The 23,982-nt window shown below is 39.4% G+C and overlaps 1 protein-coding gene across 1 annotated transcript in view; it reads left to right on the forward strand.

The window, feature by feature from the left end:
* Nucleotides 1–23,982, forward strand: part of LOC134654758 (neurobeachin-like) — a 336,665-nt gene that overhangs the window by 292,113 nt on the left and 20,570 nt on the right. The window contains exon 40 of the mRNA XM_063510228.1: nucleotides 18,877–18,992. Coding sequence (XP_063366298.1) covers nucleotides 18,877–18,992 — 116 coding nt within the window. The remainder of the gene's footprint in view (nucleotides 1–18,876; nucleotides 18,993–23,982) is intronic.

Below are 23,982 nucleotides of genomic sequence, written 5' to 3' on the forward strand. Positions count from 1 at the left end.
GGCATAAGGCACAAAAGATCCCGATGGATAGAAGTGTCGCAAGGGCTCCCGAAATTATAAAATAAGAAATATTACCTAGGCCGTTATTCGTTAGTTACACTAACATTGAACTAATTTTATGGTTAATTATAACATTTAAAACTTTCGCGTTTTGAAAAACGGGGTTTCTCGAATTAGTTTGTTACGTTTATTTCTGACGTTTCGACGCAGGTTTACTGAGGGGCTACCGCGAAAAACGAAATTCACAAATTGCGGGGATCTTCTCCAATTTCTGAAATTCGATTTTCGCGATTATAGCCCTGGTGTCATCCGCGACCTCATCAGTGAAACCTGCGTCGAAAGTTTCGACTCGAAACGTCGGAAATAATGAACAAACTAAATTCGCGATAGACTCGGTTTTAAATATTATGTTTTAGTTCTTAGTACCTATCATTATTGTTCAAATACATATGTATGTAAGTAATATATCAAGATAGATAAACTCACATTTATATTGCGACGTTACTCCTAAATCTCAAGAGTCACCTCTCCCCTGGTGATCGGCACAATTCCTTCATCACAACGAGACGAACGTCATCAGCTGATGTTTATTCTGCTACTGAACATCTCTCCGCATAAACATCGTTATCTGTGTTATCTCCCACTGATAAACTGTGTTTAACTAATAGAGAAATGTCTGTAGAAATTGCAACTACTGTCTGAGACGCAGACATTTATATAGATGGGACTATCGGGATTACGTGTTTTGTTATTATCTGATCGTTTAGCCGGGAGCCAGAATAACACTAAAATAGTAGTGTCCGAACGAAGTTTCGTTTTAGGCAGGTTTCGCCGTAAAAATTACGTTTCGGTCGAATGTTTGGTTTCGGTTAAAAACCTGCTGACCCTTTCGGTCGCGCCAACTTGACTTCAAATAGTTCAAATAGTGACAGGTAACGTATCGGTTCAGAAATACCGCGGCTGGCAGTTCATTCTACACTTTAACTTCGATTTAACTAGAAATTTGTTCTCTGCAATAGTACGGGTATCTATGGTCAGCACGTGCCTATTGACAGATAGATAGATACCTATAGATAGATAAAAAGCGTTCATTATCGACACGCGATGTCTGTGTAGAGAGAGAATCAATTACCCACCATACCGTCCATACCATTTGTGTAAATACATCCGATTCGTCTGTAGGTAAGTAGGTACATATGTGCATTTCAGACACTGAAATTATTCTGCCTAGTTAAAATATCGTTTTTTGTTAAATTTATTTATCGTATGGCATATATATACATGTCACTGCGTTATAAATTTAAAATTTAAAGCTAGATTTCTTAAAATAATCCACGGCTTTCCCAGTCAAGGTCTTGAGCTCTTCAATGTTGCCACCGAATTTGGTGTTGGGGCATTCTAGCACCATGTGACGGATTGTTTGTTCCGGTTTTCCACATCCGCATGCCGGCGACTCACACCATCCCCATTTGTTCCTGTGGTATGCGGAGTTACCCACGTCAGTTCTAAAGCGGTTCAGCAGGCACCAGACACGTCGTTGGGTAGTGAAACTTGATTGACAACCTCAATCAAGGCGATAAATGTGCAGGCATATTCTGTGATCTGAGTAAAGCCTTTGATTGTGTAGATCACAGAATATTAATTAGTAAACTAGATTACTATGGAGTTCGTGGTTCTGTACTAGATTTGTTTACATCATATCTTAGCAGTCGTACTCAGTATGTTGAAATTAAAAATGTCAACGAATCTGGAAGAGAAGTACTCAACAAATCAGAACATAGATTATTAAAGTGCGGCGTCCCTCAAGGCTCAGTACTTGGGCCGCTACTGTTTATTATTTTCATTAACGACTTGCCGGACTGTCTGCCTTGCGGGACCCCGTATCTGTATGCAGACGATACTAGTATCATTATAAAAGGCAATACCTTTGATGAACTGGGCCAAAAAGCTAAGCTGTGTTGGGATAGTATAGATAACTGGTTTAAGGCTAATGGCTTGCAATTAAACTTAAACAAAAGTAACTACATCACTTTCAGACGAGCAGTACATACGCCTGATTATTTCATTGATCTGCCAATTACCAAATCTGATAGTGTACGATTCCTTGGAATTGAATTAGACCCCTATTTAAGATGGCATCACCATATAGACATTTTGCGTAAAAAACTTGCAAGTGCATGCTTTTCATTAAAATCCCTGTCAAAACTTACCGATTCAGAAGCGCTAAAATCAGTATATCACGCCTACTTTGAAAGCATAGTTAGATACGGCATAGAAGTTTGGGGAAATAGCACACAAATAAATGAAATTTTATTACTACAGAAAAAAAGTTTAAGACTTATCGTTGGTTACTTTCCAGAAACGCATAGAGACCTTTTTGTAGAGTATAGAATCCTCACAGTAATAGCCCTGTACATATATCACATTTGTATTTATGTGTATAAAAATATTGACTCATTTAAACTCACATGTCAAGAAATGAATTACCCATTAAGGCGCAGAATTCAACTAGCACTACCGACGTCAAATTATACACATTTTAAAAATAGTATTTGTCGAGTATCATTAAATATTTTTAACGAACTAGATGATGACATAAAGACAGCTGAAAATCTCCAAATATTTAGTAAAAAACTTAAAAACTATCTTGTGTGTAGGCCCTTTTACAGCCTAAACGAATATTATACTCGATTTTTTGATTAAATTATTTTACCCAATTTTAATTAATTTCATATTTTGACATAGTTTAAATCCTTCTTATTGATACGAATATTTTATGAAATTCTGGACCAAATTATAACTGTTTTGACAATCTCACTTTATTTATACTTACAATTAATTAAGCAATCTAATTTATTTGTTAACTGTTGGTAATGTTTTATTTCTTTATTTGTTAACTGTTGGTAATGTTTTATTTCTGGATTTCTTCTTTGTTTGTTTTTGTTATTGTTATAATGTTTTTATTGTTGACTGATTGATTAAGTATTTATTTGATATTTTATTATTGTATTTGCATGGCTTTTGTCTATATTCGCAAATAAAGAACTGAATACTGAATACTGAATACTGAAAACCTGGAGGTCTTGTACGGGGGCTTAGTTCGAAGAAGTCGGTTGGCGCCTTATTGGATTGCCACTCGCTAAGCCAGGCATTCTCTACGTTCCACAGGGGATCCATGGCGTTTAACCTAGCTAATGGTGGATTACGGGACTTAAGCCTACGATCAATCTTGGCGAGCACATCGCCGTGAATGGGTAGAGTTGGGTCTCTCCGTACTTTATCGAGCTCGCGGTGGAGGCACTGTTCCCGGCGTAGGTGGGGTGGGGCGATGTTGCTGAGGGCAGGTAGCCAGTAGGTAGGTGTAGGGCGTATACAGCCTGTGGTGTAGCTGCGTGTCGACAGCTGAAACGTGGGTACTGTTAATTCACACAGGCGAGCAATACTCTGCCGAAGAGTAGACCAGTGCGAGAGCAGTTGTTCGGAGGCACGCAGCATTGGCTCCCCAAGTTGTTCCGGTCAGCTTCTGGACTATATTATTACGGGTCCTCAGTTTCCCGGCAGTTTTGTTCAGGTGGCTCTTGTAGGTTAAACTTGTTAAATTGATTTTGTTTTATAGTCATACCATGTTGGACGTGATTTGCGAGATGTGTTTCATTGTTATAAGGAAATAATATTTTTATATTTTATCTGGAAGCATAGATGTAAGTAAAATGAGGTAGATATGGTACCAGGCGCACGATCGTGAGCCATTAAATATATATAGGTTACGGAATCTATATTGAGTTAGTCGTATGGGTGACACCAACGTGTCAAGTTGTCAAAATCGTTGGATCTAATTTTAGTTTTGTCAACTATGAACGTCACACGTCTACATAAATAAAAGGTCATTGTCTGGAAGAGATCTTTCTTTAGCGTTAATAGTTACACTCCCACGAACCCGCTCCCAAGTTACGCTCTCGTTTTAATACGACATGCTTAGATTACATGAAACTGGGAATGAATAGTCTAGTTAGGGGAATTTGGCTAATTCCGTCATAGGGACTATTCCGTCCACTAGCGTTTTTCTCGAACAACGAACATAATTGATAAATTCATCGACAAAGCAGCGATTGCTTTTAAGTTTCGACATAAAAAGCAAATGGGTTTTTTCCTACGGTTGAAAATCAAAGAAATATATCATCGACCTCACTGCTTTTCGTTGCTAAAAATGTTTAAACAAAGAAATTAGAAGAGCTAGTAGAAATTTTGTATGTAGAACTTCTAGTCGGTCTAATTTATTTAAGTACGCGGGATCTTAAAAACGCACACTAGTAAGGAAGAGTTACATACGCAAATATTAGCTACAAATGTAAAAAAATTACATTTTAACCAAGAACGTCATCTTAGAATATGACTTGGAAATATTATTTGAATAGATCCTGTCCATCTTCGGGTTAGTTGTAAAGTGGACTGCAAACAAGATTTTTTGAAGTTTGGAGCGAATTAGAGCAAATGGTATCATCAGTGCAAATTATTTAATACGTAGGTCTATAAAAACTATCGACAAATCGTTGCTAATAAGAGATGTGAAACAACTTTTTTATAAAACCTATTTTGCCCCAACCTATTATGCATGCTCCCAAGTCGCCAGCCAAGTCAGTCGCTGTAAAATGAGTTGAGGTCGTCCCGCCATCTCTTTTTTGTCTTCCTTTGCCCTGGCTAACCTGCGGTGTCCATTCGATACACAATTACTCATTATACGCTATATAGGTAAGTATGTGCATTGTTTGGCGTAGCGCCAGGATTACTTGCAAAAATTTGTATACTAGGGTCTTTAGGGCCGGGAACTTTCCGGTCGACTCTGATTTCCATGTAAAAAAAAGGCTGTCTCACACACCGGAACGACGTGGGGATCCACACCAATGTGATGACCACGTAACGTACAAGATAGCGTAGTTCAAATGTAAATGCGTAGGCAATTGTTGTGAATTCGGAATAATTCTCAATATTCATGTCACAACGCGCGCCAAAAACCAGTTTTTTCCTGAGGAAAACCACAGTTTTTAATTCTTAGAAGAGATTTTCGTAGAGTTAACAGCTAGGTTAACAATAAGATTTAAATATGTATCTCCTTATTTACTCCATACTCGTACTGCTGATTCACAAAGAATCCGTAACGTCACCATAAGCAAACCACTTTAAGTGTGGACTCCTATTACAGATAATTGTTACATATATATAGCTCAAATTATACTGGGTAATCTGCACACTCGAGTGCCATCGGCCACACTGTTTTTTTTAAACACGTGCGGACGTGCTACTGTCAACATTTGATTGAGTTGTCTGTGTGCTCAACTGCTCATGTTACCAAATAATGTTTACCACATGTTGGTAAATAAAACAAATTGTTCCTCTCTCTCTGCCAATATTTAAATATTCCGTTTTTTAACAAATACGTCAGTTTCCTTTTCCGACATCTTTTTGAGAAATCTTAGTCACCGTCATGCCATGACAGAACTTATAGGTTTAACATATATGCTGACGTAGGCCGGAGTTTAAATATTTAACTTCATTAGGAACTTAGGACAAGTTTCCTTTGAAATATAACACTAAAATGATCTAACAATTAAGTAATTCATGTACAGTCGGAAAAGCCATTAGTTTATCACCTCTGCAAGTCTGCATACATGTATACATACATGTTGTTGCAAAATGTACGCACCGATCAATAGGAACGTTTACCGGACTCCGTTCTGCATCACCCTTTTACTACTAGTAGAGGATTTTTACCTATTTCGTGTTAGTAACAGGAAAATCTAATTCCATAGACTAGGAATCCTCTAGACGGAGCTTAGAGCAATTATTTCATGAAACCGATGCTGCCAAAAATACTGGGGTGCGGGCAACGAGGTGAGCGAGTCCCGTGTCGTGATTGGTCCGTCCAAAGACACGGACGTCACACAAAGACACTTTGACTCGAAAATGGAGTAAAACTACCGTATATTTGTGGCAGAGGGGGCAGCGCTACTATGCTCAGTCTAGAGGATGTCTTGTCTGTGTCTAATTCCTTTACCAATACGAGTAAAGGCGTCGTCGTCGTAGCCAAAACGAAATGACGTACGTTGACGTAGGGTTGCCATTTTAAACATGGAATATCCTGACAAAATCTTGCCGTCACCCTAAACATCCTGATAGGGTTAGTTGAGAAGCGCCGTGTGAGTCTGTTCACTTTTAGGTTATAATCCTTTACAAATAATTACTTCATTCCTTTATACTAACTTGGTTGTGGTTTATTCATATAAATTAGATAAATTACACATTTGTCCTTATATAAAGTTAGGGTAAGGTCCGTTTGGCCTTAGCCAATGGAGGGGAACGAGAAGGAGAAGCCTCCCGACGAGGCCGGTGATAACTCTAATGTCGGCATGGAAATTGATAATAATACTAGGAAGAGAAACCTACAAACATTAGACTTATCACCGTTTAGTAGCCCACAGGAGCCAGCTCTTAAAAAAATTACAACAGAGAAAGGGATTTCGGACCAGGTAGTGTCAGTAAATGAGAATGTCTCCAACCCCCAAGTAGTTACACAACCCGATGAGAACGTTACGAACCCACTCTTGTACAGTCACCCTGATCTTAGCAAGGAAGCCCGCGGTTACAGTGCAGACGATGATGGCCCATTTGTGGTACATATTTCAAAGGAAGCCTCCATCAACAACAATACTACACTTAAAGCCATATATGTAGGTATGCTTTTAACACAGGCAAAGGTCACAAATATACAGAAAGGTGGTATAAAACCAGTAGGTCGCAATAGGGTTTCGGTAAGTTTTAATACAGCCAATGACGCCAATTCAATCTTGAAACACCCCATGCTAGAACAGTACAAATTGTCAGCAAACATTCCATCATACAATGTATCACGTATGGGTTTAGTTCGAGGAGTTCCAACTGATTGGTCCATGCTTGATCTAGTTAAAGGCACAAATTTAGAAGAAGGTAAAGGCAAAATCTTGAAAGCCCGCCGCCTGCAGAGGAAGGTGACCAAAGAGGATGGTTCCCCGTCCTGGATTCCAACTCAGACTGTAGTGATCACATTTGAAGGCCAAACCTTGCCATCTAGAATCTTTGCTTATTACACATCTTTAGTGGTGGAAGTATACCAACTGCCAACAATCCAATGTCGAAAGTGCCTTAGGTTTGGTCACATACAAACTCAATGTCGATCTGATGCCCGCTGCTACAAGTGTGCCCAGAAGCACCCGGGTGATGGATGTAGTGTAGCACCTCAACACATCTCATGTATTTTCTGCACTGCCCGACACTATGCCACTGACAGAAACTGCCCAGAACACCACCGTCAAAAAACTATAAAAATGATAATGTCAGAAAGGAACATATCATATGCTGAAGCAGCCGCGCAAGTCCCAGTTGTAAGTCGTAGACCCTATGCAGACGTTGCAAATATAATGTTCAGCCCCACGCGGGACTCTTCACCCCTATCACAACCTCCCTTTGACCCAAATGATACACCCTCTTCATCACCCAAAACCTCTTACCGTAAGACTGTATTTTTGCCACCCCGATCAAGGCCTTCGCTGTCCCCGGGTTATGACCAACAAGCTCATAACAATATAGTCCGACCTCCTCCGTCTCAGTTACCCAACGGACAGGCCCTCAACGAGTCATATAGTAGAGTTACTCCGAATGAGGACCTTATGGAGCTTCTTCTTAAATTACTGACGAATATCATCGCCAAATGGAGCGATATCTTACCGAACGACGTTGCACCTTTAATGTTGACCCTTGTCGAAAAACTCTCCTTCAATAACGGACCGCCAGGCCACCTTTCTACAATGGAATAGCCGCAGTATTATCCCAAAAAAAACAGAACTTAGCCAGCTGATTAATGACCATTCTGTGTCTGTCGCGGCCGTCTCGGAGACGTGGCTGAGACCCGGATCTCGGTTTAGGCTCCCGGGCTTCTCATGCCTCCGCGAGGACCGTGATGACGGACGTGCAGGATGTGCTCTATTGATTAAGCAATCTTATCCCTTCTCTCAAATCCCACTCCCTCCACATGGAGATGAGATTAATGTCGTAGCCGCTAAGGTTATGGGCATTGGTTTCATTTCTATCTATATTCCCCATCCTGACCTCAGCCTTATCCCTGAACTGTCTTCTATCCTAACCTCTGTCCCTCCCCCTCATATAATTTTAGGGGATTTTAATTCGCACAATATTTCTTGGGGATCTTACCATTCGGACGGGTTTTCGTTAGCCCTGATAGACATATTCGACGATATCAACGTTTGCGTTATAAACGACGGAACGCCCACACATCGAGTGTATCCAGGCCAAAACCCGCAATCCGTTCCAGACTTGACCGCTTGCTCCCCTAATTTGGCGTCATTATTATCTTGGACCGTACTTCGACAGTCCTTCGGGAGCGATCACTTTCCGATTATCATTTCCAAGCCCTCGTCCGTTCTCCCATCCCCGTCTCCGGAGCCGCTTCTGAAACACAGGTTACAATCAGCTGATTGGCCGAATTTTTCTCTATTTGTCGAATCAAAACTTAAAGAATTGGGCTCGAACTTAAACGACAATAGTGAAAGATATTCGAAATTCAGAGACTTACTTTTAGAGGCGGCTGACACATATATCCCCCGTAAGAAACCCTTAAAGGATAAAATTCCCTCGCCACCATGGTGGAACGCTGACTGCACAACTGCGGTGAAGGAAAGGAATGAAGCAGAGCAAAGGTTTAACGAATCTGGCGATATTAAGGATTTTATCAATTTCAAAAAAATCTCGGCCCGTACTAAACGCCTGTTATCTAAAACAAAAAAAAAGGGATGGAAGGCGTTCTGTGAGAGCTTGTCTCCTAGAACTCCCCCATCAGTATTATGGAGAAATATAAAGCGGTTCAGGGGCTCCTGCAAGTCTGACACTGTATCCTGCGCTGACAAGTCGCTTTGGCTCCCAGACTTTGCTGACAGATTGGCTCCCCCAACTGCCCCAGAAGTATCCTGCTTAATATTTCCTCCTGTCGCCACCCCACCAAGTACCTTCGACGAACCATTCTCGTTCACGGAGCTAAAGTTGGCACTGGATGGCCTACGCAATACTTCGCCGGGGGAAGATGGTATCCCATACTACTTTGTGACTAAACTGAGCTCATACTCACGGGAACACTTCCTTGCCATTTTGAATCACGTTTTTGATACAGGTGAGATCCCAGAAGATTGGAAAACCCAAATTGTCATCCCGCTATTGAAGCCTACTAAAAACCCGGAAGAGGCCAGCTCGTACAGACCGATTGCGCTCTCTGCTACGATGGGCAAGATTCTAGAACACTTAGTAAAGAATAGGTTGGAATGGTATGTCGAGAGCAGGGGACTGTTAGCAAATACTCAATTTGGGTTCCGTAAAGGTAGGAGCACAATGGACAGCTTAAATATACTAACCACAGATATCAGACTAGCACTTTCATTTAATGAGGATCTACTGGCGTGTTTTCTGGATATTTCGGCAGCCTATGACAATGTCCTTCTTCCGGTGCTCAGAGCAAAGATGCAAAATCTGAGCATTCCCGTGAAGATTGTACAAATTGTCTCCAATTTATTCATAGGAAGATTCATCAAAATCCGTAGTGGCAGCTCTTATCTTTCTCCGCGTATGTTGTGGCGAGGCCTCCCTCAAGGATCTGTTCTCAGCCCATTACTCTATAGCATCTATACATACGATCTAGAACAATCTGTATTACCCTTCTGTAACATTCTACAATATGCAGACGATCTTGTTCTCTATGCTTCAGCAAAATCAATTAATACAGCAGCTACAAGGCTGAATATGGGCCTTAGGTATCTGAAGAATTGGCTGGAAGACCACGGATTGTCTTTGTCGCCTTCCAAGAGCTGTGCGGTGATTTTCAGCCGCAAAAGGAACATGCCCATTGCAGACGTTCACTATGGTGAAGAAAGCATTCCCAATAAGGAGTCAACCAAATTCCTGGGCATCATCTTGGACCGGAAAATGTCTGGAGAACTGCACCTGAAACATATAAGGGACAAGTGTGAGAAAGGCGTCAACATTTTACGAGCACTATCGGGAGTTTGGTGGGGTTCACATCCATATTGCCAAAAACTGCTTTATAACGCTATCATTCGCAGCCACATGGACTATGGATCATTCATTTTAGAACCTTGTAATAAGAAACCCTTGGAAAGATTGGATCTAATACAGGCTAAATGCCTAAGAATCATACTTGGTGCCATGGCTTCGTCTCCCAAAAATGCCATGCAGGTGGAAGGTGTGGAGCCTCCACTCGCACTACGTAGGCAATATCTTGCTGACAGGTTCCTCATAAGAGCTATCTCCAACTACAATCACTTGTTGTTTCCACGCTTACGAGATCTCGCTTCACTGGTCACTGAAAACCCTTATTGGACACATAAGGACTTCCCCACCATTATCATAAGTTTTTCTAAATTAAATAACTTAAATCCCATAATATACAAATCAGGAACAAACCCTATATATGAGACACAATTTGAAACTTTAATTTACTCCCCTCATGTTATTTTGGACCTAGGGATATCTAAAAAGGACCCAGGAGCTGACAGTAAATTTAATAAACTATTAGAGAAATGGCCAGGCTACCTACCGGTGTTTACTGACGCATCAAAGATTGATCCCACGAATTGTGTTGGAGCAGCAGTGGTTATTCCAAAATATAAGATTGTTCTGATGTTTAAGTGCCCTCCACAAACATCCATATTTACAGGCGAGGCTGTAGCTATCTTGGAGGCTGTAGCGTATGCTGACTCTCATAACATTGAAAAATTGATTATTTTTACAGATAGCAGAAGTTGCCTGCAGGCTATTATAGGCAATCAGTTCAAAATGAAGGCAAAATTCCCTTTAATTCTCCAAATAAAAGCCTTATTAAGAAAGTGTGACTTAAAGGGTTTAAAAATCATCCTTGCGTGGATTCCAGGTCATTGTGGCATCGTTGGTAATGAGTCTGCAGACCTATGGGCAAAGAAAGCTATTGAGTTGGGATCACCAGGCTACGACAAGGTATATAGCTCTGACATTCTGAGCCATGCACAGGCTGATTTATTTAACACGTGGCAAAATCGCTGGAATTCTTCCAGATTGGAGGTGGGAAAGCATTATGGTCGCATTCAACCGAAGATTACCCGTAAGCCATGGTTTTTTAAATTCCGAGCCCATCCTAAGTGGGTCATATCTACAATTTGTCGTTTACGCTTAGGGCCAGTTTGTACACCTGTATTCCTTGCTAAGATACATGTCCGGGATACTTCACTGTGCGAATGTGGGTTAGACGAGGGCACCGTAGATCACATTTTTTTCTCTTGTCCGAGATCCAATTACTCTTTGTATGATGTGTTACCTGCAAATATTCCGCGACCTATTAATTTTTACTCACTTCTCACTCTAACGGACCCGCCCCTAACTTCTATTCTTATTAAATATGTACAGGAACAAAATATAAAACTTTAATTATTACTTTATTTCTATCTATCTATACTTAAACCTCTACGTTTTTTCCTGCATTTCATCCGCTATGTTGCTTGCCTTAACAATCTGTCATCCGCCTTCCGCTCTTTTTCACTAATGTTGGTACTATGTCAATTGTGTCATGTCATGTGTTTGTCTGTGTAGTCCATAATATTTGTTTGTTTTAGGTTACCAGTCTATCCTTCCACAAAAACCAAAATTTAACCGAACATTCTCGTTGCGCAAGTCAAAAGTCTACACCTCGACATTGGCAGAATCCACCTTGCTAAATTTAGCGAGGAGTAAAAGCCATGATAGGAAAAAAAAAAAAAAAAAAAAAAAAAAACATCCTGATATTTCTTGGAAGGTCATACTCGAAAAATAAATATCTATGCGTAGACACAGCCACAGCAGAACTTTTCCTTTACTCTGCCCAACTTCATACTGTTAGCTACCTAGCTTCTAGTGATTAGTTGAGGTTTCTAACAAACTCTGACACTTGCCAAGTCCCCGCAATCCTGACAAAGGATCAAACATTCTGACATGCCAAATCCTGGCGTATAGCAACCCTAAACTTATACGACATGTAACATGTAAGTAAGTATTTATATTATATAAGCATGTTTGTTTATAGTAGTACAATAACAGAGAGCGAGAGTGAAGTGGTCAGATATATTTTTTTTAGCTTGACATTACAAGGATCCTTTCATGCGGGAATTGCGCGTGCGGCGACAAATGTTACCGTTTACCGCATGCGTAGATAGATAATCTCCCGTAGAATTCTTATTAGGAATCATACTCAATGACTCATGCTTATTTTAAAATGCTAGGGATCTACGGCTCGTAAGGTCACCCATAAAGTAAAACATTTAGAGGACGTTCATAAAGTGTGACGTGTAGTATAGTGAAACAAGAGATAGGTATTCGGACGTTGAAGACATCCCACTAATTAGGTATTGATTGTTATATTTATTTTATATACTCGTATATGTCATATAATTCAGATATGATAGGTAATCTTTGGATATTGCGGTAGTGTATGTGTGCTTTTAATGATATGACTTAGATGTGAGTTGTGTTTGGGTAATGTTTCAGTTAAATCGTTGAATTTGAATGTACCGCTAAATTTTTACCTACATCTACAACATAAAAACCCTGGATTCACTTCGTTTTGCTTTTGGTGAATTTTTCACTCACGGGTTGTAAACTGAACTGTTTAATAACACTTAATTATGAGACTCATGAAAGCGTCTAAGTGTGTTATGTTAACGGCATTCGTCGTATTTGATTTGCTCCATCTAGTGGAGTTATCAGTGCCCGCGGAAGTGGTCGGAAGTGTCGCAGTTTGTTTTCCGGAAGTGCACGCGCATGTGGCTATTAATATATCAATAAAAGTATTATTCGTTACAGCAAATGGTTTTTGCCATTATTACTCACTCGATTAAAAATGTTTAACAAGTTTTGCGAGCTTATCGCATATTGCTTTTTCAGATCATACGATCTAAACCATGATGTATTGTAGTGCTCATTTTTTTTATCGCAATAGCACAGCTCCAGCCGGGCTAGCACATGATTGGCGCGACACGACAGTATCTCGCGGCGAGATAGACCCGTCCCTCTTTTATTAACACAGTTAGAAAAAGACGGGTAGTCTATGTCGCCGCGAGATACTGTCGCGCCAATCATTCAATTCAATTTTATTCAAGCAAAATGCAATTTTACAGGACTAGCCTAAGTCATTACATTTCTTATACCTACCAATCATGTGCTAAGGGCGCTGTTGGACTAAAATTATATCGAAGAAAGTGCATCAACTTCAGATAGTTGTCATGCGACAGAAATTAGCGACCATAAATAATAATTGTAATAACCGGTTGTAAATTTCATTCATTAAATGTTCTTAACTTTCCGCCTTAATTAAGAAGGTGCTTTCTAGAATGTTAATCCAGTATTTACTGCCCAAGGGCGCATTAATGTCAGCCGACAGCCCAAACCTCTTTTAGAAATAACTATTACTTATTGGTACTTGTATTCATAAGGCCAAAGTTCGTGATTGCAGGAAACAGGCCGAATTTCCTATAATTTCTCATAATTAAAATTAAACGGTATGGAATTCCTGGTGAAATAACTTTTATACTTTATAGCTTTTTACTGTAATTACTTAGTTTTGACAGAAAATTATGCTGTAATCAGGCTACAGATAACATCTATGTTACCTGTAGATACAACTAGATGTTCATAAGGCGCTACAGTAGTCCTAGCACATGATTGGCGCGACAGTTATCTCGCGGCGAGATATTGTCGCGCCAATCATGTGCTAGCCCGGCGGATATAAAGATGTCATTTGAAATCATCCTTCTAGACAACTAACACATTTCTATGCGTAGCTGTTCTACAAAATGCAATGTATATTTAAACTTTTGTATCGATACTTTGTAATGTTGTAGTTTAAGGCACTCTTGTACATTTACATTTTTTTGATGTTTCATAAATATTACTTCATTGTCAAGACTCCCACGAAGCCCGAGCCTTTTTATAGAGTCGTAAAAGTGTGATTGCTACATTTATATACCTTTTGTCCTTTGGCATTGACACTTGGTCAACGCCCACGCGAATTTTGTGGTTGATAGGATAACCCCCTAAAAATAAATAAGTAATTGGTATTTTGAGACCCTACCTAATTGTTATGTTGAAACAAAAATGTACGAAGCAAAAAATAAAATATGAGTTTATGTCTAGTTTGCATATTGCCTTATACGCCAAAAACTATCGGGACGGATAAAGAAGATGATCTTAAATAAGATCTTTAAGAAAAGTACAGAAACAAAACATTTACCTAGGTTATACCCATAGATTCTATAACCAAGTAATATGTTACTTCTGTAAGTATCAAAAAAGCAATCAATCTTATATGACAATTGGTCATTTTTTTTCATTTCCTCATCATATGAGGAAATTAAAAGACTGGTACAAGAAAGATATGATTGGCGATAATTCCACCGACAAGAGCAAAGCTCTGAAGTTATGATGATCATGGTCATAATAATTGTACTGGCGGAACCAAAGTTCCTTTCGCACTGCGAGCGTGGGTCGCAAGGTGGACTGAACATCACCTTGACTCTTAAAAAAGGTTTTATCCACAAATTAACGCGAATAACATTATTTTCCGTAAAACAAACATACTCTGAATTATTCATGATTAGCACAAAAACCGATTCATAGGTAGTTCCTAGTCATTATTCTTATTTTAACACGATCTCATGACCTTTTGCGACTTGTTCCGGTTTTAATTTAAGACAAATATAAATTAACGGCTCGTTTAGGGGAAGAATGTCGTTTTTGCTACAGATTGATTAAGTGTGGACATATCATAACTTCCTGCTGCATGCTGTGAATGTTCATAATGGTTCTAATACTTATACTTCCTGTTTAACTAGTGCAGTTGCCGTCAGACATGCGAACAAGGTGATCACAAATATCTGAACATGACTCTGTTGTCAAGTCTTACAACGCCTTGACAGTCAAGGCGTAAGAGATCAGATACTTACAATCATTTATTTCTGTATAAGATATTAAAGGTGTACGTCTCCCATCGAATAATGACCCCATGTTTAATGAAGTCGCTGTTACGTAAAATATTTGTTTAGCACATTATATAATGTAAAATCTCAGTAATAAAAATGCGGTGTAAACATGTTTTTTGTACTATTTTTTAAAGTTATCCCAACCAAAGGAGGACCCCTTGAAGGAAGTATCATAGGGACCATCATTCGACGCGAGAGGAATAGTTATTATTATAACCGTTTTAAGTTTTACGTAATACTATCAACTATTTCTGTTTCAACTCTTACGATGAAACTATTGGACAATATTATTTGTCGCCTTCCTCATTTTCAGCGCGACCAAAATATTTTCTTTTATTATGTCTGCATGTCTTCATGGATCCTTTACAATGGTTAAACTAAAACGATTGTACATTGTACAATGAAACAATCAAGCTTATATTCCGGTTAAGTAAACACTCGTACTGTAAAGTAGGTGACCGGTTTATATATTTTAGTCAATCATTGACAATGACAAGGCATTGTCGTGTTAGGCCCGTCTGACTCGATGTCCTAACCGGACCGGAGCACCGACTGACCCTTTGAGCAAAGAGCAATAAGGGACATTGGCCCAATGGGTCAATGCAATGGCTAATACAGCTAGTCTCGTGATTTTGTCATCATCATCATCATAATTTAAGAGCGTGGCTTTTTCGGTGGAGTATGCGCCAGTTTTCGCGGTCCTCGGCTAGGTTCTTTAGGTACCTGTAAGACACGACATTTGCCTTTGTTTTTAGTTGTTGTGTATAGCTTGCTCATGGTCTTCGTGGTGATTTTGTCACGTGACAAGTATTTATCATTGGCCTTAGCGTCTATTGCAGACGATTTATGGTGTAAAACCAGAGAGACATCCCATTACACCGCCTGGGACGGAATTAAGGAAACGCAGGGATGCCCAGCACCTGCATTACCCTCTCGGATTCACTGTCTTATCCCACAGGAAAGGCTAGCTAATACGAGTATGTGTGGAGACAGGTCGGCTGCGGGATCTGCCTTTCTTCACTCACGACAAATCCAGGTAGAGAAAAAAACGATGCATCGCGATGACAAGAGCTTTCATACTCATGAGTATTGAGTAGGTAGTCTGTGCGGAAAGAGAAGAGTCGTGAAATGTATTGGGCCCATACATTCCACAACTCCTCTCTTTCCGCACAGACTCTAGTTGATAAAATTTCAACCAACAAAGAAAAAAACAAACAAATAAATTCAACCTCTAGGTACCGGTTTATTTTCCTTAACTATTAGGTAACTTGTAAATAGGGGATTTCCAAAAAGTTATCCTATTTCCGCGTTTTATTCCAACATAAATATGCAAAACGCGTAGATTTTCGTCAATGCGCCGTCCGCCATAGTGCGAAGCTGCGCGCGCACAGACGGCGCGGCGCGGTCGACGCCCGCGCGCCCCTGACACACTTGAGCGCGGAAATGTAGCTGCGAAAGGTGCAGAGTTGCAGGTTTGCGTGAGGTCAAGGTCACTTTCACTTGTGGGCAGGAGCTAGAGTTAGACCAAGATAAGTTATGATAATTTCTATGAAATTGTGACGTTTAAATAACACTTGCACAGTCTGGGTTATCAAAATCGCTGCCAACTTGGCTTAGGATTTGCCGTACAGAATTACTTTCTGAGCGCTGAAATAGGATAGGTATATCATACTTCCGAAGATTTTGCGTACGCACCTTATTCCGCCGTCTTATTCGAATTTTCAGAAAGGTGACAAAATCTAATCTAACTGTACTTAATAGCTTCTGCTCTATGCCTTATTCAAATGTTTAGAAAAGCTTACATAACATCGATAGGTTAACCTGAAATAGTCTGAAATTGTTCAGTTTACTGACTGACGGCCCAATTCGAACGATACTTATAAGATGTCACAGCGATACGAATTATACGATACCTATCTGTCAGTGTCAAAAGTGACGTATCTTCAACCAAAAACGCCAGACACTGACAGATCGGTATCGTATCGCTGTGACATTTGTGATTGTTTGAATTGGGCTAAGCTAATAATGAAGTTATAGTTTGTAGCTTTCTAGTAGACCCCGAAGGCTTATCCTATTGTCTATTGTTCAGTAAAACCGCACGTGCTACTTACCTGCAAAAAAGGGTCTTCATTATTCTATTTGGCACCTGAGCGCGGGCTAGTCCAACGCTCAAAAAACCAGTGTAGGTGCGCTCTCCGATAACGTGCCTTTGTTACGCATCTCGATGACACATTTTAGACTGGTTTTGTAGCGTCCGACTCGCCGGCACTCAGTAACCGAAGTACCGATTTTTTATGCAGGTGCTTGTGGCACGTGGCACGAGCGGTTTTTCTTAACAATAGACAATAGGATTAGCCTTCGGGGTCTATTAGAAAGCTACAAACTATAAGCTTAACGAAGCGGCATTCGGGTCACTCAACTTCTACTGATTTCTAATTATCTATTTGAACACCGACGTCATTGCAAACTTATTCATAAGCCTCAATTACTAACTTACGGTGTCAGACTTGTCTTGTTTCATTGTTTAATTACCGTGTAATTAGGTATTTGAGTGGCGTCCTACTGCCGTTGGCAGCCGCTGGGATAATAAATATATCGTATAGGAACTCTATCGGCTAAGGAACATTAAGTACTTATCATATTTATTATGTATATGCTAATTTATTTAAAAAAGTATGCGAACCTTAGAGTTGAAAAACATACAATTAATACATCTCAGTAACTTCCCGAACCCAGGTATATTATACAGGTCGACGCCTACAGAACCTAATGTATAAGATATATGCTGATAAGACCAGCGCTGGAAGCCACCAGCAACATGCTGAGATGAGGCCATTTCGTGGAACTTTAATCTTATTTTGTGTTTTCTTTTATATTATGTATTGTCTCGTTTGTGCTTACGAATAAAAAGTTATTCTATTCTATCCTATATATAGAAGTGGCCGAGGTGATCGCAAATATCTTAACAAATGCTCTTTTATCAAGACGTATAAGTGGATGCAGAAATGTGGCATATTTCATATAGATATGTACACACCTACATACCTAGATATGACTTAGATACATACGTGTCAAAACAAAAAGAGTGTGTATGCACGTGTTTCGCATCGTCACCCACACACTAATAATAGAAATCATTAATCATCATTTACATAGAAAATTGATCTACAATATTACATATAACTAACCCACTTCAATTAGAAAGCCAATGGATTTTAGATGGGTCAAAGTCCAATATTTACTACATACTACTTAGTCACTCAATACCTGGGTATTGTTTTGGTAAGTAAGTATTAATTTGCTTTTAAATGTGTAAATTTTATATTAAAGGAAATAATTGAATGGAATGGAGTCCTGATGCCAGAAGCGCAACTTTTTAAATTTTTTCCTTTAATATAAAATTTGGAATATCGCTCGCAGACGTATCTGCTTGTTAAAAAAATGATTTTAATGTGTAATTGGTACCGACTATCCTTTTTAACACAGTAAAGCAGTTTTATGACTCTTGGTTTCATTCCTCTTATTCCCTGGCTCGAGATCAAAATGGACTCGTTCAAGACAATTTCCATGACGAAGGTCTCCTTTGTTTATTATATATACATATTTATACAAATATAGTATTATTATATTTACATAGAAAACAACCATGAGCAAATATCTGTGTCATCACACAAATGAATGCCCTTACCGGGATTCAAACCGGTACCATCGGCTTCATAGGCTAACTTTCACAATAATATTGCAGATTGTTTGTATATAACTCGCTCGTCTTTTGTTTCAGGCGCGCGTCTATGATGTCCCCTAGACAACTCATGCGCAACTCCAACATGACGCAGAAGTGGCAGCGGCGGGAGATCTCCAACTTCGAGTACCTCATGTTTCTCAACACTATCGCTGGTGAGTAAGAGATAAAGGTGTGGACGTATTTACTTTTAGTAACGTTTATTTAGGCTGTATCTGGGACTCGGCCGCAATGGAGTACCTAAGTTCGTGAAATGTATTGTGGGTGCTATAATAAGGCTGCCTTTCCAAAGAGGCGGAGACGACTGGAGGTGAGAGAAATCAAGCAATACCACCCACGTGATACCGCCCTAGACCGAGCAGTGGCGTGCTCTTGTGTTGGAGACCAAGACTCATTTTGGGTCATCGGGCCATCAGCCAAGTAAGTAGTAAGTAAGTAATATTTACCTAAGTACCAACGCGTGCGTATTTATGTAAATATACTTACAGTTATTCCTACTTATCTGGCTAGGTGGCCTGTGTGAGAAACGCTTTGAAAACGAAGTAGGTACATATGTTTGTGATGATCAGTGATCGGCACGACCCGTGTCGCACGGTGTCAATGACCTCAATCATTATGTGAACATGGATATGCCCCGAGATTTCGGTCTTTTTAGGAAGTCAGTATTTCCGATTGTAGTACATAAAGGTATTCCACACAGGAAGATGAATGATTTTTACCATTAAATAAAACGACATCAAGTTCAAAATAGGTATATAATCACATAGTAATATATCATTTTTTTATTTAATAATTAATTATACATTTTATAAGCTTATTTAACACTTTATCGTATATTTGCAAATATATATCATACAATAAAATTATTCTATTTAACAAAATCACGGAGTTATGTTATAATCTAATCATGTCCATATTATGATTTCTGCTCGCAATCCCGCGGTGCGTCACGGGTCGTGCCGATCACTGGTGATGATTGATGAGATGACGGTCAACACAAAGATATTATGGAAGTAAAAGATGTGCCGCGCCAAGCCCACGTGAATGGAATGGGGCACGCGAATGATGATGATCATTTACAATGTGACACTAAGTACATCTAACCTGTCTAAAATTTAAATGAAGAAGATTGTATTGTAGACAAAAAACTCTACAGTATGAAAACTATGAATCTGAAAACCTGTTTAGCGCAAAAATATAAATAATATTAGCATTTTCTCGCGTCACGTGTTTCTACAAAATCTCATCGAATAAAACTAATTACTTTTATGTTTGTATGTAGGCTGAAAGGGCAATTAATACGAAGCATTTCACGTACCTTTTAACAAGAAGTGTTATGGCTTTCATCGCGTGTTCAGGCCGATATTCTGCTATTTTTCGCGCCGCTGACATAACGTTAATACGGCGCATGACATTACGCCGTTGCGCAAACCGTGTAACTGTAGGATCGAAATGTTTTTCTAAATGGTTAGGTACTGTGTAACTATTCGCGAAGTTACGTCTAGCATAGGAAAGACAAGGTACTACTAGATTCGTAACGTAACTCTATTTTCTCATCTTAGTACCTACTTTTCCGGTTTCATCCATCCATGCTGACCAGAGCCCTGATTAGGATTCGGTTTTGCTAAGTCATCAAATAGAGTAGATTCACTTAATGTCCTGACCTCATACGATCCATACAGCTTTGTTCGATCAGTCCAGGTAAATAATTATTAGGTTTTATTCAAAACTTGCTTTTTCATCGTGGAATTTAGAGCCTGGCAGCCAGTGTTACCGAAACGTTAATGCAATTGACCATTATTGACCAGTAACCACTATAAATTGAACCGTTAACTGTAACCGTCCGTTACGGTTTAAGGTTCAATTTGTACGGGCTAATGGTCAATTGCATTAACGTTTCGGCCAACACTGGCTGCCAGGCTCTAAATTCCACGATGAAAGAGCAAGTTTTTGAATAAAGCCGGATATAGTGTTTTTACAATTTTTCACGTTAGCCAACACTACTGGCAGCCTATCCACACTATCTCTAGAGCTTTCTCTAGATTTTCAATGATCGAGTTATATTACATAGTATTGGATTGATTTATGAATAGCTTGTAGTGGCGTAAAGCCACAGGCTGCTCAGATTTCCGCGTAAGATTACGTGGAAATCTGGCACGAGACAATATTGATACTTTTATTAACACCTCTAGTGACGTTACAGTTGAATGTTAATATGAAGCCAAATAAAGACGGCGCCTGATTTTGTCAGAAAAGGTATTTCAACTGAATAGCATCGCCAGTTAAAATTGAAACCATCCAGTTCAAAATGATGGTAATTTTCAACAACAATAATTAGACATGAATCGTCATGTCGTTTATTAATGCTCTTTTTCGAACTGAGAACAGTTTCTGTCATTTTTAAATATACATGCCGTCGACCAATTACCTGGCAATTCGTAAAACCTTATTGCAAAGATATAGTCTCACGAAGGTCAGTAAAGCAGCGTTTCGTCGAAGCGATGTGAGCTTGCGATGGATGCGTTTGTAAAGAACTATTAAATCACTTCATTTGTTTTCCTCGCTCAGCGTGCAGTGATTCTATTGGTTCTTAAAAACACATCCCTCGCAACGCATTCCGCACATCTCTGTAGGCCTAGCACATGATTGGCGCGACAGTATCTCGCGGCGACATAGACTACCCGTCTACTACGACTACATCGCCGCGAGATACTGTCGCGCCAATCAATCATGTGCTAACCCGGCTGGTCGAAACGCAGCCTTAAGAGTGTTGCCTGTTAGGACCTAACCTAACTATTAACGTAGAATCGAATATGAACACTAATAAACAGGCATCTAGCTAGCCTACTACAACAGATCACTATTGCAACAGGCTGTTGATTGATCTTGCATTAATGCAGTTTCCGATTGTTACCGATGGCTATCAGTTACTGAAATTATTTCATCACCATTGTTTTACGTAACCATAGATCAAGGTGGTACAATTACTGTATAATTATAAATGATATTGAAAACGGGGATATTTGTTTGGGTAAGTTCCCGACATTTCAGCACATTTCATCGTAGAGCAAATATAGGTACCTATCTATACAAGTATGCATAGTAAATACGCTAATTATAATAATTTTAAATGATTGAACTTCATCAAGCAGTCAGTTGTTCATAAAGGTTTTTAGAAAATGATAAAACTGATAAGTTTCTCTGATACGATACGTCACAATGAAACATCAAATTTTATAAAAAAAAAGGAGAAAGCAAAGGTGTGCGAATCAAATAAAAGTAGCTATTTTATTGAAGAAGTAGTGAAAGTGTTGAACCGCTAAAGCCAATTTACAACACAACAATAGGTCTGATAAACAGGACGGTCGAATACCTATCGAACAATCGAAAAACATCTCATAAACATTACATATAAACGGGTCACTCGCGTATTTTAAGTTGAAAATCGCTCGACATGTTTTACTCCATACGATTACGAGAGTAATTGAATATGGATTTCGTTTTTGGCGGGAGGGCCCCGGGATGACTTCGTATTCGCAATTAGAGTCTGTGCGGAAAGAGAAGAGTCGTGGAATGTATGAGGCCCAATACAATCCACGACTCTTCTCTTTCCGCACAGACTCTAGCAGCCATACGTCGCGTACGCAAATAAAAAATTGAGGCTATTGAGCTAACTTGTAGATTGATAAGCGTTATTGAGGAATTCCTCGTTCGTCTCTTAACAATGCAAATGACGTAATTACTGATTGAGGAGCCAATTATCAGCATGGCAAGGTAGGGTAGGGCTTAAGGCCCCGTGGGATAGGTCGCAGCTCGCTGAGCTCTGAGGGCCTACCGCGAACCACGTTCGACGTGTTGCCTCTCTGTCGCACTTGTAAATTCGTACGTAAGTGTGACAGGGAGGCAACACGTCGAACGTGGTTCGCGGTAGGCCCTCTGAGAGGACGGCCGTGCGTGCCCGGGATTGTGGATGTCATTGTTGTTGAATTGTATACTTAGTTAAAAAAGGATTCGATAAGTGCGATCAAAAATAAAATTACGCATTTTTAGAAGCTATTTTCATATTAATAGTTTTGTGCAAAAACAATTACGCATTTTTAAATTTTAATGGTGCGTTTTAAACCTATGATCGTAAATTATATTTGAAAGTCAGGTTTCGAATCGATGAAGTTACTAGAGAAGGCCTGAAGATTGCTATTCATATTTTTTGGCAACCGTATTATGATCTAAATAAAAAGGCGGTACGATGTTTCAAAAACTGCTGGCTGAACCCACTGCACCTTAATACCGCTTTGTCGAACGTAAGTCTCGCGAACTCTCAATACGAACCATACCAGCCACGCTAATTTAGTCCTTGATGGTAAGGCTTAAGGCTGGTTGGTAAATTCGTGGTAATGGTAATGATGTGACGATTAAGGAGTAATTTAGGAATCAACTTGTCTTATGTAAGCGAGGAATGTGATGACTGTCTGTATTGTCGTCAGGTGATTAACCTACTCATTCTGCATTAGTAAATTGACACTTTAATTTTGAGCTAAAATCGCAAAATTTAAGCAATCAATCACTTTATAGTTTAATTACTCGAAAACTAATATAGGACTGAAGAGAGCTTGTTTTACTATGTCTTTATGAGAGCAGTTAAAACTTGGTACAATCAAATCCTTGTTTTGACCATGACCAATGCTATAAGGTAAACGTACTGGTCCCAGTACATGTCATCTTGAAACTTAAGTCATTGTCAATAGAGTTGACAGCAGGGTGCAATCTATTGGGCATTAGCATGTCGAGCTCTAGTACGTTTACCTTACTGGATTCAAAAAATAAACAATCGGTTCAGAATCCGTCTGATGAAACTAATAAGACAGACCATAAGAAGACGGATATTTTAAAACAATAGAACAACCAATCACTATCATAATCAATTTGACGTATTTATTTACTTAGCATTCATATTATTTACATCTCCTGTCTAGCTGTAAACCCACGCACCGTCACTGCCCGATACATACCCACGTAACCTAAGCAAAAAAAAACTCTAATACACATCTAACCTTACAAATCATACCTTTTCAATATTTCCATAAGTTTCTTCCTCAGCATATCAACACAACCTCACAACACAACACTAGACATAGACACAACGAG

This window comes from Cydia amplana, chromosome 15, assembly GCF_948474715.1.
Source record: "Cydia amplana chromosome 15, ilCydAmpl1.1, whole genome shotgun sequence".
NCBI lineage: Eukaryota > Metazoa > Arthropoda > Insecta > Lepidoptera > Tortricidae > Cydia > Cydia amplana.